This window comes from Panthera uncia, chromosome D1 (genome assembly GCF_023721935.1).
Source record: "Panthera uncia isolate 11264 chromosome D1, Puncia_PCG_1.0, whole genome shotgun sequence".
In the NCBI taxonomy this organism is placed as follows: Eukaryota; Metazoa; Chordata; class Mammalia; order Carnivora; family Felidae; genus Panthera; species Panthera uncia.
The window spans coordinates 103,996,170-104,015,211 of record NC_064808.1 but is presented as its reverse complement, the minus strand read 5'-3'; the positions used below and the strand labels follow the sequence as shown (position 1 = coordinate 104,015,211).

The following is a 19,042-nucleotide window of genomic DNA, read 5'->3' as shown; positions in this document are numbered from 1 at the left end:
TACTGGAATTTAGAACACTCGTTATTAATGAGCTTATATAGACCTGATTGTTAATTTTAACACTTAGATTACTGTGGTCATAAGGCCATCAGGCAACAAAGGAGTTCCTGTACCTTCTCTTGTGGCCTTTTATATTTTCACATAATATTTTTGGGAAGTTTGAAATTCACTTGTGTGTGAACAGGATCACTAAGACAACTTTATTTATACTTTATTTCTTTGACAGTTAAGTTCTGTGAAAAATAAAATTTTTCTCATGTTGTGCTTAAGGGACTTAATGGTGATTTACTTTCTGAACCATATTTTCATTGTAATTTTGAAATGACATGGGGTTTCTTTCTCTTTGCAAATGATTATCGTTCAGAAAGTCACATAGAGGCTTTCACCAGAATAGAAGGCTTCAATTTGAGGCTCTTAATTAGAGAAGTATTTATTTGGGTCTAGAAATAAGACTTGATTATTCATCAGCTGTTTTCTTAAACCACAATTTCCCTTGTGTTTTCTTAGGCCAGAGATGAAGAGGAAGCTTTTCTGGATTGGAGTGATGATGATGATCATGATGGATTTGATCCAAGCACACTTCCAGATCCAGATAAGTACAGAAGCTCTGAAGAATCGGACAGTGATGATACGGAGAATAAAATTAGGTATGTTTTTACTTCTGGTAGCACTAAATATATGACTCTTCTCCTTTGAATCCAAAGGGTGTGTAGAGACCAACGTCGTGTAGTCTTCTCATTATTTTAGGGGCTCTCTTATTATTTCTGTAATCACTGTTAGTTTTAAGAGTATTTTAATAAGAGTTGTTTTTTTCTTTCTCTATTCTTCCCGTCTTTCTCCTTCTGGATCCTTTATGCATAAGTACTGGATGCACTAGGGTATATTTAATACAAACAGAGGCAGAATTTTATTTTGATTTCACTGTCAAAGGACTCTTGAGAGTGTTATTAAAAATTCTCTCTGAATTTTGAAAAAGAGCAGTTATACTTTCATATTCTTTGATATAAAATTAAGTAACAAATACATAGAACAATGGAAAACTTATACATAAACAGTGCTTGACCAGTCTTCTCAATTTAAAATCTGTTCATTTGCAATGTGGACTTATTTGCGACCATGCCAAAAACAGATGGAATGTGATCAATTGAATAATAGTGTGATTTGCTCAGCATTTGTTTTCATAGTAGTGTGTATTAGATTAAATTGAGATTGCATTGATTTAAAAGTTGAGGGCACTACACTTCATGGACATTCTAAGCCAATGAGCCTCCTTAGGCAGAAGGGAGATACTAATGACAGATGAAGTCATGACAGATTGAAGGAAAGCTTGACCACTAGCTGGAGATTTTGGAGTTGGAGAGAGAGGCCACAAAGAGCTAGAATCTGGTTTTGAGTAAGACCATTATGAAAAAATCTCAAATAAAGATTATCCTCTAAGGAGACGGTGCTGACAGGGGACATTTCAGAGTTAATCTTTATTTTGATCTTGTGTTCGTTTAAACATAGAATTATTTTTATAATACTGAAATGACATCTAAAGTGCAGTCTTCCCAAGTGATACCAGAAACTTGAGATATCAGCTATTGGACAGCTGGGTAGTGGACATAGCAGTTTCAATACCACAAGAGGCACTAGAGGTGAAAATAATTTGATTATGATTTAAAAAAATATTTAAACGTGTGTCATAAGGGTTAAATAACTTCATTTTAGGGCATAGTGCTGATATTGAGCTTTGAGGGTGAATATGCATACTTTGCTTCAGAAAGTTCCTTGGTATACATGTTGAGACCTTGATGAACTATCAGTATGGTTAAGTGTGCTGTCCCTTAGTTCTAAAATAAATGTCCCTTTTTCAGAGTTGGTTTGTGGGATCTCCATTTTGATAGATGTGATCTAACTCAACATGTATGGTTTGACACGATTAATTTCTTTTAAAAGAGAGAATTCAGTTGAGTAAAATTTAAAGATTTTAATGGATTTTCTCAACAATTCATGAATCAGGCAGCATCCCATTAGCAGATACAGAGATCCTCCAAAGAGCTTTAAAAAAATGAAAGGTAGAGGTAGAGGAGAGCAGGAAAAGGAATTTTTTTTTTTTTTAATCGAAGAGTGGATTATTTCAGACAAGGTCACCTTCCTGTTGGGGATGGAAATGGTCTTTTGGGCAGATGACCTCACTAGTGCTGACCAGGTGATTCCATATTGACTGGCTATCAGTCACATTCCTAGGAGAGACTGAAGCTGCAAGTAGGTTAAATATCTTGGTTTGCTGATATGAGGCTTGGCGCAAGTCACTTCATTTTGGGCATGTTGTCTCGTCTTTAACTTGGAACTGTTTCTGAATAATTTTACTTTCTGGAGAGAACATTCATTGGTTCTTACAGTTTGTTGTTCAACATATTTTGCATATCTGTCTAACATACCTTTAAAACACAAAACCAACCTTTGAAGTTTTTTTCCTAACATTTTTTATGATAGCTTCTGGGTCATCCTTAATCTGTGTGCAGTAGAAATTTCATTTCATTTTTCTGGCATTTCTTACCCTCGTAGTGACATTGCCCTGCTACCACCTCGTTAATATGACTTGTTCTCTAATAGCTTCATGTGTTTCATCCTCTTAGCCTGTAAATGCCTCAGAGGTAGAAACTGTCTTTTGTACCAACACATGCAGCTCTTGCCTCTACTCCTGTGTCCAGTGTTATGGTCATAAGCACAACGAAGGCCCTGAAGTATTTGAATCAATTAATTGACTGATAAAGGAGATTTATAGAGTGAAAAAAGAGAAGTATAATTATAAGCAGCTATATGATTGGCCCTAATAGTTTAAATGATACAGGAGATGATAGAATAGACGGTTGGAGCAGCCAAGTTCAGATAGTGTAATAGTGAGGGAAAAGAAGGTCAGAATACCTTGAGATGCCAAAGCATCTCAAAGAAGAATGTTCATATGGAAAATAATTAAGCATTCAATGAAAATTAAAATAGTTTTAATTTTGGGCACAGCTAGTAAGTCTGCTTTAACAGGGATTGAAAGGAATTGGTAAACTTGTCTTAAACTGAAGAAAAATCGTCTTTTGTTGAAGAGTATCATCAACACGGACTAAGGAACTTACCAGCAGTTTTGTTTTTGTTTATGATAACAGTGATTATCTAGTCTGATGCTCTCTTCTTGTAGATGAAGAAACCAAGGCTTTAAGGGATAAAATAATCTGTGATCACAATACTAAGTTAGGGGCAGATCAGCATAACCTATGTAAATCACATCGACTCTGTAGATCTAATACTCCAGTGAAATTGTATAGAATTATTCCAGCATTAGGACGGGTAGCTTCCTTCCAGTTTTATGTAATTTGGGTAAAGACTTGATCCATGAACTAACTGTAGGGTAGGTTTGACTAAATTGTGGTTTCCCAACTTCCAACATTACTGACATTCTGGCCCAGATAGTTCTTTGTTTTGGTGGGTTGGGAGTGATTGTGGACTGTTAAGCATCTTCCCTGGCCTCTACCACCAGTATTGCCCCAGTGCTTCTCCAGTCGGGACAACCAGAAATATTTTCAGACATTGCCGCATATCCCTCAAGGAGCAACATCTCCCACTGGACTAGACCCAGGATGACAGGTCCATATTACTGGTGGTTGATGTCTCCATGCCCCATCTAGGATATATTCCTTTCCAGTTAGCCCAAGCAGTCATTCTCAGTATGGCCTGTGTCAGTCTGCTGGGATTCCTAGCCAAGGAAAAACCAATTTGCCATTCTTGAACAAAGACAGGATGTGGGGTAGTTACAAGTAACAGCCTATGTGTGAAATTCCTATATATGCTCTACTTCTCTTTTTCTCCCTCTTCCCTTCTCTGTTAAAATGACCTCCTTGAAAATGAATAAAGGTAGTGTAAAGTAAAACCAGGATTGTTTTTAGATAAATAAAAGTATTCGCAAGTAAATCCATATACACTACAGTTTTGACGGTAGTAATTGCCGTTGCTACTGCTATTTATAATAATAGCACTAATGCACTTTTACTGTCTTGCTCCAGTTCGGCTGCGTCTTTTTTCCTTTACCTCTCATAAACAAGAATAGATGCTAGGATTTTGTGATGTCAGCTTTAGAGGGCTCTCCTGGCATGTTCCCAGGTTTTATTTGCTGCGCTCTTCTAACCTCAGCTCAATAATTGCAGGAACAGTGAGTGTTTCAGCTTCTTGGTCATCTCCTCTCTCCCAGTAGGTTATTCCTTGGTTATTAACTTTGCATTTTCCAATACGAATTTACTTTTATGGGACCAGATAGCACCAATCAGAAAATGGCTATTAGTCTCAAAGTAAATAGCATGAGCTAGTTTCTTTGAAAGTTTCCTCTGGGTATTTCTTTTTCCTTCACTTCACTGACACCCATAAATATTCAGCATGAGTAACACTTTTGTCTCTCTACATGGAAAGACACTTAAGTCAGTAGGAAATAGGCAAAAGAGAGCCCAATGTAGTGGGGAATGACTGAATCTGGGGTCAATAATTCTTCCTCAGGGAGGCGTGATAGTGTTTTAAATAGTGTACCTCCGTCTTCTCGGCACAGTGCACAGTGCAGAATTTAAAACCATCCTTAACCCTCTGTAGAATTATCAAAATTGTCAGCTCTACCACTGCTTCCCAAGGCGTTCTGATGTACAAGATTTGGCTCCTTTAAATTAGAATGACAAAGAGAGACCTCTTAATAAATATGATCCCAGGGTCAATGAAAATAATGTGACCTTGAGTTCCTTTGAAGGAGCTCTAAGAAAGCTCTCATTAGTAGCTCATTTATCCTCAGAAAGAGAGTTGTGAAATAGGAGGAACAGTACTGTACCTCATGGTACAGACGAACGTCAACTGGCTCGGCAGCAGCAGCCAGAACTCCATCAGAGGCTCTAAGCTTTTGTGTGCTCCTTTTGAAAACGGAGAAGAGAAAGCTTGCTTTGACGCGGTGTGTTTTCTTTCCTCCTCTTTCCTTCTTACACGTTGGCCCAAGCTGTGTTTTACCCTGTAGCTTTCCTTTTGGTTCCTCCTAACCGTGGAATTAGCATAGGTAGAGTTACTGCAGCGTGTTAGCATCTGTCATGGTCGTCAATGTTGTTGTTGTTGTTATTGTTGTTGTTGTTGCTATAATAGAACAGTTTGGTAGGAGACCTAGCTCTTTGCTGCAGGGGACTTTGTGACATCATAGAATGCAGTGGTCTTCTAGGAACTGCACAGAACCATGTTCTTGAGTCTAGTGAGTTTTGACACAGAGGAAGAAAGACCTCAAATATTATAATTGTTTTTGTGCTACTAAGTGATTTTTTAAATTTATCTCCCCAACAGGCTATACATGCAATGTATTTATACTGCTTTCGCAATAAAAATATTTGGCCATGTTCTATATGTGGTGCCAAGAACTGGAGTACAAACCTTCTGTATTATTTCAATCACATTGTACTTATTTAAGAATTAAAAATGTCCACTTGTCTGTTAATCTCCAGCTTGTTGTAATATTTCTTCCATCCATTCTTTCACCTAAGAATTTTTTAGTAAGTTATCATGTGCCAGGCGTAGTGAGTGCAGGTACAGAGGATAAAGCATAAAGAAAAATCCCTTTCCTGCTGTCACAGTTTTTAGTTCGGCAGAGGTTACAGACAGCTCTGCATATAATTACAAAAAATGTGGTGGATACCTGCTGTGATCTGTGCCCTGGGGGAGGCAGTAGGGAGCAGGGTAAGTAGGGGATGAGCGCAGAGAGCAAGTGATGTCTCACCTGGGCTTGGTGAATCTGGAAGAGCTTCCTGAAGGGAGTGACATCGAAGCTAAACCTGAAGGAAGCTTGAAGTCTTACCCGAGCCAGAGGACGTAGCTTGCCCTTCTAAAGAGCGAGGCAAGAGTATCTTTAACTGTATTCCAGTTGAACTCTTCTTTCAATAACATTGTTCCTTTTAGCTGTGCCTAACAAGCTGAGAGATTTGGTTCTGAGCATGTAATACAAGATTAATTTTTGTATATCTGGTAGCATTCATCATGTTTGGTTTATGGCCATCTTCATGTGAATTGCTAATGATGAAAATCTGCAAAGTAGTGAATACGATGAAAAAGAAGCAACTGGGGTGTTCAAGATATTCATTATCCAGTCAAATTAAGTTTTTAATATTTATAATCTTGACCTTTTTTAAAAAAAAAAGGAAAGAGAAAAAGGTTGTGGTGAGACTTTTACTGCCTAATATTTCAGTGTTTTCTTCACAGACCACTGTCCCTGGCCATGGCAGGTTGCTTTATAAAGAATTGTTTTATCAGTGCAGTGTTTGTTAGATTATTCTGGGTGACATAAGACCCATTACATCTTTAATTTGTACTGTACTGAGACTATTGGCATAATTTAGACATGATAACTTCTATATGGATTGATGCCTTTTCCTGTGCAGAGTAAACGGTTTTACATCTACTCTCAGGAGCTGTTCTTTTTGGCTTGTGTGATACAGCTCTGCATCAAAAGATTGATGAATGATTTTTATCTGTTTTTTAATTTGTTTGAGGTTTTGTTTTATTTTTAAACCGTGTTCCATTTTGGGGCTCCTGAGTGGCTTCGTTGGTTGAGCAGCCGACTTCGGCTCAGGTCATGATCTTGCGGTTCGTGGGTTCGGCCCCACGTCGGGCTCTGTGCTGACAGCTCAGAGCCTGGAACCTGCTTCAGATTCTGTCTCCCTCTCTCTCTGCCCATCCCCCAGTAAGCTCTCTTTCTTTCTCAAAAATAAATAAACATTTAAAAAAAATTTAAACTGTGTTCCATGTTAGTTTTCTGTTTTTGAGTGAACTTGCATGTCTTTAAGAGTTCTGTCCTGCATGAAGGAGGTGATCCACGTTAATCTGTATGGTTTCTTCTCATGTTGTTTTATGATATTTCTTCAGTAAATCTTGCTTTGCAACTTTTCTGTTAAGACTTAACAGTCGGCTTTGTAATATGTGAAATGCTCTCCACCTGCAGTAGAAATGTATATGACTCAGAAATGAATTTCTGGGCAAGGAAAGTGCCTGGAAAGCATTTTCATTTCTTTTTAACTGTTTTTGGTTGGGACTGGGTATGGCACATTACATATTTTATATGAATTTTAGAAGAATTGTTGGTGTTGAATCTAGGGGAGGGTTATTTAAAAAAAATTTTTTTTCCCCTCAGGGTCTAGGTGATTATGAAAAGAAAAATACTATTGACTGCAGTTTCCATTTACTTGAATCCCTGTTCGTTGGTGGATCCAGTTGTGGGTGGCAGATGGGGAAAGAAGTCAGCTCAGCTTAATGATATATTGACTTTATTGTGTGCCTGCCATTCTTTTCTTTTACTCTTTTTAACTTCAAGAGATTTATCCGATTGTAATATGCCTAGCAACTTTCAAGGGAAAATCTCCATCATCTCTTCTTATTTGTGAAGTACAAAGTTCTATGAACTATTGAATTTCATAGGGCTTTGACTAGAACTCAACATGAATTGTGGTTGACAAGAAGTTAATTTAATTTAGTTTTACTTTCTTTAAGTTGTGTTCATTTTATCTTTCTCCTTTTTGACATTGCCCTAAAAACAAAACCCAACAGAATATCCTGAGCGGTGTGTAGCATGAATGGAGAAACTTGTAAGGCAGATTGTTGGGTTGGGTGTGGGGGAAAGCAGTATCCTTTATCTTGGGACTTACAGGGGAAAGGGTGCTACCCATTGAGGAAGGAAGGTGTTATTTTCTGGGGTGGGGCTTAGGATGGGGAAGATGTATTTGGAAATTTAGGAGGTTTAGGTTTAGGCTAAGGAGGTTTAGGAGGCTACCAGCTTGACCTTACGTACAGTCCCAGTTTTTGCTCTATGCTTTCTGTTTCTCTGTCATTTAGCCACCCACTGAATAACTGTGACTCACTGAAAGTTGGGACTTTGTCATGTTTCAGGAGTATTAAGGTCTCTAAGAAGGTGGATGAATGGCCTGGATGCCAAGAAGCCAAGAACCATGTAGCAAGGGTAATGAACCATCTAGGAGGGCTCTCTTGGCTGCTGCCCAGAGTGTGGTACATGGCAACTTCGTTTTCACTGAAGACTGTTGAGAAGGACATATTCTTAGGGTGATCCTTTTCTTCATTTCACATGACTTCATGTAGAATGGTTCATAACTAATGACTGTATAGCATTCCATTACTTATACACTGTAATTTCTTTATCCACTCCCCTTTTAGAATTCTAGATTATACCCATGCTTAGGTTTTTTCGTTTGTGTTGTTTGGTTTTGTTTACTTCTGTTTCTGCCATTATAAGTTTTTTTTTAAATTGAAGTAAAATTGGCATGTAACATTATATTACTTTCAGGTGTACAACACTATTATTTAACATTCATATGGGATACAAAATAATTACCACCAAAAGTCTAGTCACCATCTATCAACATACAATTGACCCCCTTTACACATTTCCCCTATCCCCTAACTCCCTTCCCCTCTGGTAACCATCAGTCTGTTCTCTGAATCTTTTGAGCTTGCTTTAGTATTCTTTTGTTTGTTTGTTTGCACATATGAGTGAAATCATATACTACTTGTCTTTCTCTGACTTTTATTTCACTTAGCGTCATACACTCGGGGTCCATCCATGTTGTCACAAATGGCAAGATTTTGTTCTTATTTTTGGCTAATAGTAATCCATTGTGTATTTATACTGTATCTTCTTTATCCGTTTATCTCTTGTTGGTCATTTAGGTTTTTTCTGTATCTTATTGTAAATAATGCTACACTGAACCTATAGCAGTGCACATACCTTTTCAAATTAGTGTTTTTGTTTTCTTTGGATAAATACCCAAAGTGGAAAAGCTGCATCATACGGTAGATCTGTTTTTGGATTTTTGAGGAATCTCTGTACTGTTTTCCATAGTGGCTGCACCAATATACATTCCCACCATCTGTGTACAGGGGTTCCCTTTTCTCCACATCTTCGTCAATACTTGCTATTTCTTGTTCTTTTGATAACAGCCGTTTTTACAGGGGTGAGGTGGTATCTTATTGTAGTTTTGATTGCAGTGATTACTGTTGTTGCATATCCTTTCATGTGTCTCTTGGGCATCTCTCTTTCTTCTTTGAACAAAAGATCTATCCAGATCTGCTATTTTTAATTTTTTTTTTATTGTCAAGTTGTAAACGTTCTTTATTTTGGATGGTAGCCCCTTACTGGGATTATCTTCTCCCATTCAGTAGATTGCCTTTTCATTTTGTTGATGGTTTTCCTTGCTGTGCAGAAGCTTTTTAGTTTGATGTAGACCATTTGTTTGCTTTTGTTTCAATTGCCTTTGGAGTCAGATCTACAAGCACATCGTAGAGATTGATGTTAAGGAGCTTACTGCATAAGTTTTTCTGTAGGCATTTTATGGTTTCAAGTCTTCTATTCACATATGTAATACATTTTGAGTTAATTTTTGTGTATAGTGTAAGATAGCAGTCTAGTTTTATTCTTTTGCTTGTGGCTGTGGCTGACAAGTTTTTCCAGCACCATTTATTGGAGAGACTGTCCTTTCTCCATTGTATGTCCTTGATTCCTTTGTCCCAAACTAATTGTATACATGTGGGTTTACTTTGGGGGTGTTAGTTCCATTCCATTGGCCCATGTGTCTATTTTTGTGTTAGAATGGTATTGTTTTGATTACTATTACTTTTAGTGTAATACTATTACTGTTACTTTTAGTGTAATTGAAATTAGGGAGCATGATACCTCCAGGTTTGTTCTTCTTTCTCAAGATTGCTTTGTCTCTTTGGGATCCTTTATGGTTCCATACAAATTTTAAGATTATTTGTTCTATTTCTGTGAAAAATGCCATCAGAATTTTGATAGGGATTGCACTGAATCTATAGATTGCTTTGGTTATATGGACATTTTAACAATACTAATTCTTCCATCCATGAGCATGGAATATCTTTCCATCTATTTGTGTTCTTCAAATTCTTTCATTGGTATCTTATAGTTTCTAGTATTCAGGTCTTTCACCTCTTGGTTAAAAATTTTTTCTAGGTACATATCTTATTCTTTTTGATGGAATTGTAGACGAAATTGCTTTCTTAATTTCTCTTTCTAGCAGTCCATCATTAGTGTGTAGAAATGCCACACATTTCTATATAGTGATTTTGTGTTCTACAACTTTGCTGAATGTGTTTATTAGTTCTAACAGCTTCTTGATGAAAATCCTTTAGGATTTTCTATAGTATATCATCTGCAAAGAGTGACAGTTTTCCTTTTTCCTTTTTGGTTCTTACTACTTCTGACTTTTATTTCTTTTTCTTGCCTAATTTCTCTTGCCTACATCACTAAAAGTGCTATATTGAATAAAAGTGGTGAGAGTGGGCATTGTTGTCTTGTTCTTGATCTTAAAGGAATAGCTTTTGGTTTTTTGCCGTTGAGAATGATACTAGCTTTGGGTTTGTCAATATGCCCTTTATTGTGTTGAGGTACATTCTCTTTATACCCACTTGGAATGAGAGTTTTTATCATAAATGGATGTTGAATTTTGTCAAATGCTTTTTATGCATTGATTGCAATGATCATATGATTTTTTATTTTTCATTTCATTAAAGTGTTGTATCTTGTTGATAGAGTTGCAGATGTTGAATCATTCTTGTATCCCTAGAATAAATCTCACTTGATCATGCATGGTGTGTGATCCTTTCAATGTATTGCTGAATTTGGCTTGCTAAATTTTGTTGGGGATTTTTGCATCTATGTTCATCAAGAATATTGGCCTGTGAGTTTCTTTTTTGTGTGGTGCCTTTGGTTTTTGAATCAGGGTAATGGTGGCCTTATAAAATGAGTTCTGGAACATTCTCTCCTCTTCAGTTTTTTGGAAGAATTTGAGAAGGGTGGGCATTAAATCTTTAAATGTTTGGTAAAACTCACCAATGAAGCCATCTGGTCCTGAGCCTTTGTCTGTTGGGAGGTTTTGCTTAATGATTCAGTTTCCTTACTAGAAATTGGTCAGTTCAGGTTTTCTGTATCTTTGTGAGTCATTCCTTGAAGATTGTGTGTTTCTAGGAATTTATCCATTACTTCTAGATTGTCTACTTTGTTGGCATATAATTAGTTTCTTGGGGTCCTTTGTATTTCTCTGGTATCAGTTGTTAACTACTCTTTCATTTCTGATTTTGTTTTTTGAGCCCCTCTCTTTTTTTCTTGATGAGGCTGGCTAAAGGTTTATCAATTTGTTGATCTTTTCAAAGAACCAGCTCTTAGTTTTATTGATCTTTTCTGTTGTTTTAGTCTCTATTTCATTTATTTCTGCTCTTATCTTTATTATTTCCTTCTTTGTACTAACTATAAACTTTATTTGTTGTTCTTTTTCTAGTTGCTTTAGGTGTGACGTTAGATTGTTTATTTGAGATTTTTTCCATTTCTTGAGGTAGGCCTGTATAGCTGTGAACTTCCCTGTCAGTACTACTTTTGCTGTATCCCATAGATTTTGGTATATCATATTTCTGTTTACATTTGTCTTTGGGTAATTTTTTATTTCTCCTCTGATTTTTTTTTTTCAGTGACTCATTGGTTGTTTACTAGCATGTTGTTTAACCTCTCTATGTTTTTGTGGTTTTGCTCATTTTCTTCTTTATACCATTGTGATTGGAAAAGATGCTTGATGATTTAAATTTTTGAATTTATTGAGACTTGTTTGTGGTCTAACATCTGAGTGCTCCTAAAGACTGTTCCATATGTACTTGAGAAGATTGTGTATTCTGTTGCTTTTGGATGGAATGTTCTATATATATTTACTAAGCTCATCTAGTTTCATGTATCATTTAAGCTTAGTGTTTCTGTATTGATTTCCTGTCTGGATGATCTAACCATTGATAGAAGTGAGGTGTCGTAGTCCTCTGTTCCTATTATTGTATTGCTATCATTTTCTTCCATTAGGTCTGTTAATACTTGTTTTATATATATTGGTGCTCATATGTTGGATGCATATATATTTATAAATGTTATATATTCTTGATAGATTGACCCCTTTATCATTATGTGGGTCTTTGTCTTTTATTACATTACTTGTTTTAAATTTGTTTCTCTTTTTTCTTTTTTTTTTTTAATTTTTTGATGTTTATTTATTTTTGAGAGAGAGACAGAGCATGAGCAGGGGAGAGGCAAAGAGAGAGGGAGACACAGAATCTGAAACAGGCTCCAGGTTCTGAGCTGTCAGCACAGAGCCCAACGTGGGGTTTGAACTCACAAACTGTGAGATCATGACCTGAGCTGAAGTTGGACGCTTAACCAACTGAGCCACCCAGGTGCCCCTAAGTCTGTTTTTCTGATAGGAGTTTAACTACACCAGCTTTCGTTTCCATTTGCCTGGAATATCTTTCTCCATCCCTTCACTTTCAGTCTGTGTGGTCTTTACTTCCTTAGTTAATTTTTAGGTAGCATGTAGATGAGTCTTGTTTTTGATTTTGTTTTTAATCCATTCAGCCACTCTGTCTTTTGATTGGAATATCTAGTCTTTTTACATTTAAAGTAATTAATTATTGATAGATATATACTTACTGCCATTTTGTTTATTGTTTTCAGGTATTTTTGTAGTTCTTCTTTGTTCATTCTTTTCTTAACTCTCTTCCCTTGTTGTTGATGAATTTTTTTAGTGTTAGGTTTGGATTCCTTTCTCTTTGTTTTCTGTTCTCTAGTTCCTCTATTCCTTTATTTTTCTCTCTTTTCTTGTGGTTTGAAGGCTTTCTGTAGTGTTTAGATTTTTTCTCATTTTTTGGTGTGTATTTACTATAAATTTTTGCTTCCATGAAGTTCACATATAATACCCTTTGTATAGAATGGTTGATTTTTGAGTTGATGGGAACCTAAATTTGAACACATTCAAAAAAAGTTTATATTTGGAGAGGGAGAAAGAGCGAGCACAAGCAGGAGAGGGGTAGAGGAAGAGTGAAAGAGAATCTTAAGCAGGCTCCATTCCCAGTGCAGAGCCTCAGGTGGGGCTTGATCTGCAAGATCATGACCTAGAGTCGGACACTTAACCAACTGAGTCACTCAGGTACCCCAAAAAGTATATGTTTTTAATCTCCCCGTGTGCATTGTGTGTGTGTGTATATATTATATAATATATATAATTTTTTTAATTTTATTTATTTACTTTGAGAGAGAGAGAGAGAGAGAGAGAGAGAGAGAGCAAGCTGGGGAGGGGCTGAGAGAGAATCCCAAGCAGGCTCCACACTGCCAGCACAGAGCCCAGTGTGGGGCTTGAACTCACGAACCGTGAGACCATGACCTGAGCCAAAATCTAGAGTTGCTCGCTCAACCAACTGAGCCACCCAGGCACCCCTGCATTTTATATTTTGATATCACATTTTACATCTTTTTATTTTATGCGTCCTTAACTAATTATTGTAGTTTTTGTTAGTTTTACCACTATTATCTTTTAACCTTCCTACTTGCTTTATAAATGATTGATCCACGGTCTTGTCTTTCTTTTTTTCTTTTTTAATTTTTTTTTAATGTTTCTATTTATTTTTGAGACAGAGAGAGACAGAGCATGAGCAGGGGAGGGGCAGAGAGAGGGGGAGACACTGAATCTGAACCGGGCTCCAGGCTCTGAGCTGTCAGCACAGAGCCTGACGCGGGGCTCGAACTCACAGAGTGTCAAATCATGACCTGAGCTGAAGTCGGATGCTCAACCGACTGAGCCACCAGGCACGCCTATCCACTGTCTTTTCTATATATTCGCCTTTTCCTGTGAAATTTTTACTTTCATATATTTTCTTATTATTAATTAGTGTCCTTTCTTTTCAGCCTAGAAATTCCTTTAACATATCTTGTAGGTCCATTTTAGTGGTGGTGAACTTTTAGTTTTTGTTTATCTAGAAAACTCTTAATCTCCCCTTTAATTCTGAATGCTGTGTTGAGTAGAGAATTTCTTAGTTGGAAATTTTTTCCTTTCAGAAGCACTTTGAATATGTCATGCCACTTCCTTACCCCAGCAGAATTTCTGCTGAAAGCCTTATGGGGTTTCCCTTGTACTTAACAAGTGTTTATTCTTTCAACGTTTTTTATTTATTTTTGGGACAGAGAGAGACAGAGCATGAACGAGGGAGGGGCAGAGAGAGAGGGAGACACAGAATCGGAAACAGGCTCCAGGCTCCGAGCCATCAGCCCAGAGCCTGACGCGGGGCTCGAACTCACAGACCGCGAGATCGTGACCTGGCTGAAGTCGGACGCTTAACCGACTGCGCCACCCAGGCGCCCCAACAAGTGTTTATTCTTGATGCTTTTGAGATTTCCTCTATCTTTAACACTCTCCCACCCCTACCCCCAGTCAATGAAAGAGTGAAAGGGCAACTTTATTAAGACTCCAGGGCCTTGGGCCTCAGGCAGGAGACTACCCTGTGGGCAAAGGAAGAGCCAGTGGAGAGGCCTTGTTTTACCTTCTTTTGGGGGTGCAGTTTGTTGGTGTGTCCACACTTCTTGCGACAATTCACAGCACAGGGGTGCAGGTAAGCATAGCATTGAAAACAGATCCTCTTGTCGCAGTTGCTTTTCTGGGTTAGCTGGAAAAGGGAAGGATTAATGATGCCACCCCTCAGATGAAGCACCAAGCTCAGAGTAGATTCTTTCTGGATATTGTAGTCTGAGCAAATGTGGTTATTCTCCAGCTATCTGCTAATCAAAAGTCAGATGCTGTTGGTCAGGCAGGATACCCTCCTTGTCTTTGATTTGGGCCTTGACATTCTCAGTGGTGTCACTGGGCTCATTCTCAAGGGCACTGGTCTTGCCTATCAAGGTCTGCATCTCTGTCCACAAGGCCACTAACCCTGAGCTACTTGGCCACTTCGTGAGAGTCTCTTACTTTTGCCATTTTAACTATAATGTGTCTTGATGTAGATCTCTTTGGATTCATCTCTTATGCAACTCTCTCAGCTTCCTTGATCTGAATTTTTGTTCCCTTCCTCAGATTAGGGAGGTTTTCAGCCATTATTTTTTCAGATAGTTTTCTGGCCCTTTCTCTCTTTTCTCCTCCTGGATCCCCTATAATGCAAATGTTATTCCACTTGATATTGTCACAAAGGTCCTTTAAGATATCTTCTCTTATAAAAATTTCTTTTTGCTACACTATTTAGGCGAATTCCATTGTTTGCTATTTCAGCTTGCTGATCTGTCCTTCTGCTTTATCCAGTCTGCTGTTGAACCCCTCTAGCGTGCATTTCAGTTTGGAATTATTCTTCAGCTCTGTAACTTCTGCCTGATACTTTGTTATATTTTCTGTCTCCTTTGATGTTCTCACTGCATTCATCCATTCTTCTCCTGAGTTCAGTGAGCATCTTTGTGAACATTACTTTGAACTTCTTATCAGGTGGATCAGTTATCTCTGTTTTATGAAGGTCTTTTACTGAGGCTTTTTCTTGTTCTTTCATTTGGAGCATATTCCTCTATTCCTCTGTCTCCTCATTTTCCTGACTCTGTGTGTGTTTCTTTGTGTTAGAAGGTAGGTAAATTACCTACCTCTCCCAGCCTGGAGGGAGTGCCCTTGTATAGAAGATGTCCCATGGGGCTCAGAAACAATATCCCTCCTGGCCACTTGCACCAGGAACCTGGGGTGGGGCATGTTTCCCCGTATGAGTTGCATGTGCCTGCCTGCAGTGGTGGGGCCACAACTGTGGCACAGGAGTATGTGGGGATGTTGCCCCGCCCAGCTGCATTGTGCTGCTGTGGCGTTGGGGTGGGCAGGTAAGACCTGGCCTGGCTGTGGTATGGAGGTGGGCAGGGCACTCAGCAGTGGGCACCCTCCAGTGCCAACAGGCTGGAGGAAGAGTTTCTAAATGGTGCCCACCAACAAGTTAGAATAAGACTTCAAAAGTGACTCCTACCCATGTCTGTATCCCTGGAGCGTCCAAACCAAGTTCCTGCCTCTCTAGCAGACTCTTCAAGATGACTAAGTTGGTGGTCGTCACATATGGCCCAGGCACTTTTCAAACGGGTGGCTTTGAGCCGGGTCCCGGAGTGAGGGAGTCCGTCATCAAGCCCTTTATGAGCAGGTTCTCTGTTCCCTGCAGATTTCCTACATGTAATGCCCATTGGTTTTTAATGGCATTTTGGGGGGCTCACCTCTCCTTTGCAGGATCTAGGGGTTGGGTGCCTGATGTGGCAACCTGATCTCTCACTTCTTTGGGAAAAATTTTGTATCTTTGAGATTCTTCCTGATCATGTATCACCACACCTGGGCTTAGTTACTGTTTTGTTTTGTATTGTTGTGGCAAGACTGTGTCTCTTTCTCTACTTGTTTCATTGCTACTCTTTTATCCTTTGTTGTGGAGGCTCTCTGTTCATCTGGTTATCAGGTCTTTTTTAGAGGATATTATTTCATATGTACTTGAAAATTCGTTGTGACAATGGGAAGAGGTGAGTGTGGAATCTTCCTTTGCCACCATATTGAACCCTTCGCTCCTGTAAGTAGTTCTTCAATGGACAGCTTTGTTGAAGATTGGATTTTCTCTCTCTTGAAATCATTTGAAAGACTAGTGAAGAGTAAGACTAAACTGTAAATCTTTTCCAAATACCTGGAACAGTGGGGACATGTTTGGGTAGGGGTTGATCTTCAATATTGAAAACTAAGGAGTGAAAAGTAGTTTGAGGAGAAAAGCTGACTGTGCTTCTGGGAAGCACAAAATGTTCTACATACACATTGGCAGTGAGAGGAATACATAATATAAACCCAACCGATATGGGTGTTTAACTTTTTTTTTTAATCTGAGAGAAGAGAAATAATTATGTACGTTATGTCTTCTAAATTACTGCAGAACAGGGATTCTTAATCTGGACTCTATAGATGAGCTTTAGAGGATTCTTGAACGTCTTGAAATTATATGCAAAATTATGGTGTGGATGCATGCCACGTAGACACTCTTGTGCACTTATTTGGAAAAGGGGGCCATTTATTTTCGTTGAATTCTCAGTGGATTTATGAACCAGAAAAATAGAGATGAGGGGCCAGAACTTTTTGCCAATCCCAAATGACATGTGTGCGTTTTTCAGAAGGAAACATGCAAATGGATTGTTAGTGTGATTGCAGTCTCTGCCTTCTCTTTCCTTTTCACCACCCCCGGCGTTTTCTTGTTATTAGAATTTTGATCTAAGAGGACATCCTTTGCTCTTTTACTTGTGTTTGTTCAGTGAATGCTGAATGCCGAGCCAATCAGTCTTTTCTTGGACAATTTTCTTTTCCTACAAATCTGTTTTTAGTGCTGAGCAGCTAGGAAAGAAACATTAAGGACATGATGCATTTTAGTTCCATTTCTATATGCGGAAGACTTCACTATCACAAGGAAGCTGGACAGATTTTTTGGAATGTACTGCCGTAATTAATCTTCATTAGGACTGTTGCCATGGCCCTGTAAATTAAAATTTATGATAAGGGGGAAAGTCTCCGGGACAATATGTTTGAATGCCAGAGTGCCTATACTTAGGGAGAGGTACAAAGATTTCTGAGATTTTTTTGATGGTCCCAAGCTTATTTATTATTAGCTTAACATACTTTAGGGCAGAGTCCAGGTTACATTAATTGATATGAATGCAGAAGGAGAGCTTTATACAAAAGGGACACAAAGTGGACACTCAGGTGCTGACTCTTGGCTTTCCACCATAATTCAGCAGCATGTTGTAAAAAGAAACTCCAGGGTTTCTGTGGAAGTGAACATTCACTGCTCCCCATCTCAGTCCTCAGCTTCCTCATAGTTATATTAGTTAGCAGTTTCACCTGATTTCTTTCCTTTGCATTCCAGAAAAAGAGTAAAGCAAGAATTTGAAAAGCATGCACAGACACTATAGCAAAGGGAATGTGCTTTCTTCAGTCTACACCTCGTCCTGGTTTTTGTTAGATGTCTGAATAGGCTTGTGCGGTGATGGTGATCCTCTGTTTTATGATGTAACAGACCCCTAATTGTACATGAATAAATGCAGCTGCTACAGAAGTTAAGCGCTCTGACATGAGCAAGCCATCAGGGTGCTTTCCGGCTGCAGGCTCTTTTCTAGTGTCAGGCTTACAGAAGCCCCAGTGATTCTGGCTGCCATTTTATCACTTAATAATTGGAACTGCTTGCCCCAGTGTCTTTGGAAGTTTAGTGCTCACTCGACTACACTGTGTTTCTGCAAAGCCTGCACACTCCAGGGAAGAAGTTGACAGGATTTCCCAGTAGATCTTTTTCTTCTCTGGTGCCTTGGCCACAGCCATAACAGACAGCGCTTGGAACATTCTTGAGGCTTGGAGTAGTGGTTCCGACTGCAGCATTCTTGCAGCCCAGGGAGCATGGTTTCCAGGTTACAGAGGACGTTCTGATCTCTTTTTATTGGAGGTAATTCACACATCATTTATTTAAAGTATGCTGTTTAATTTTTTTTTTTTTTCAACGTTTTTTATTTATTTTGGGGACAGAGAGAGACAGAGCATGAACGGGGGAGGGGCAGAGAGAGAGGAAGACACAGAATCGGAAACAGGCTCCAGGCTCCGAGCCATCAGCCCAGAGCCTGACGCGGGGCTCGAACTCACAGACCGCGAGATCGTGACCTGGCTGAAGTCGGACGCTTAACCGACTGCGCCACCCAGGCGCCCCTAAAGTATGCTGTTTAACAACGAGCGGTCTTCTTGTTTGTGGCAAATACTACTGATTATGTTCTGTCTTTTTTTAAATTTATTTTTCTTTTTTTGGTAATGTATTATTTGTCCTGTCCCTTTCCACTTGTGTAAGTCTGGCTAAAGCGTCATAAGGGGCAGAGAGAGAGTTAAACAAAAAAAAAATCAAGTGGTGTAAGACCTAGTACTTTCCTTTACATGAAAAAGTATTATATCAGTGAATTAGTCTCTCTCCTTTTGCCTTTCTGTTTTAATCCGTAGGAATTTAAACTGGGTCTGCTCCTGGAAGGATGGTCTCAGAGGCATCTGTATCTCAAAAATAGTTGCTCTAGCAGGTGTAAAATAAGAATTACCCGAACTTCTGTGGATCAAGAGACTGAATGCCTTATTCACATACACCACTGCCTTTAATTTGGGAACCTTGATCTTTGTGC

At 38.6% G+C, this 19,042-nt stretch overlaps 2 protein-coding genes across 2 annotated transcripts in view; one reads left to right on the top strand and one right to left on the bottom strand.

Moving 5' to 3' along the window:
* The window catches only part of DDX10 (DEAD-box helicase 10), a 280,373-nt gene that overhangs the window by 243,560 nt on the left and 17,771 nt on the right, over nt 1–19,042 (top strand). Inside the window, exon 17 of the mRNA XM_049613892.1 lies at nt 508–647. Coding sequence (XP_049469849.1) covers nt 508–647 — 140 coding nt within the window. The remainder of the gene's footprint in view (nt 1–507; nt 648–19,042) is intronic.
* Nucleotides 14,329–15,800, bottom strand: LOC125911014 (ubiquitin-60S ribosomal protein L40-like). Its single transcript, XM_049614572.1, is given in 2 exon segments — nt 14,329–14,649; nt 14,651–15,800. Coding segments are annotated over 2 exon segments (444 nt in total). The 5' UTR covers nt 14,774–15,800.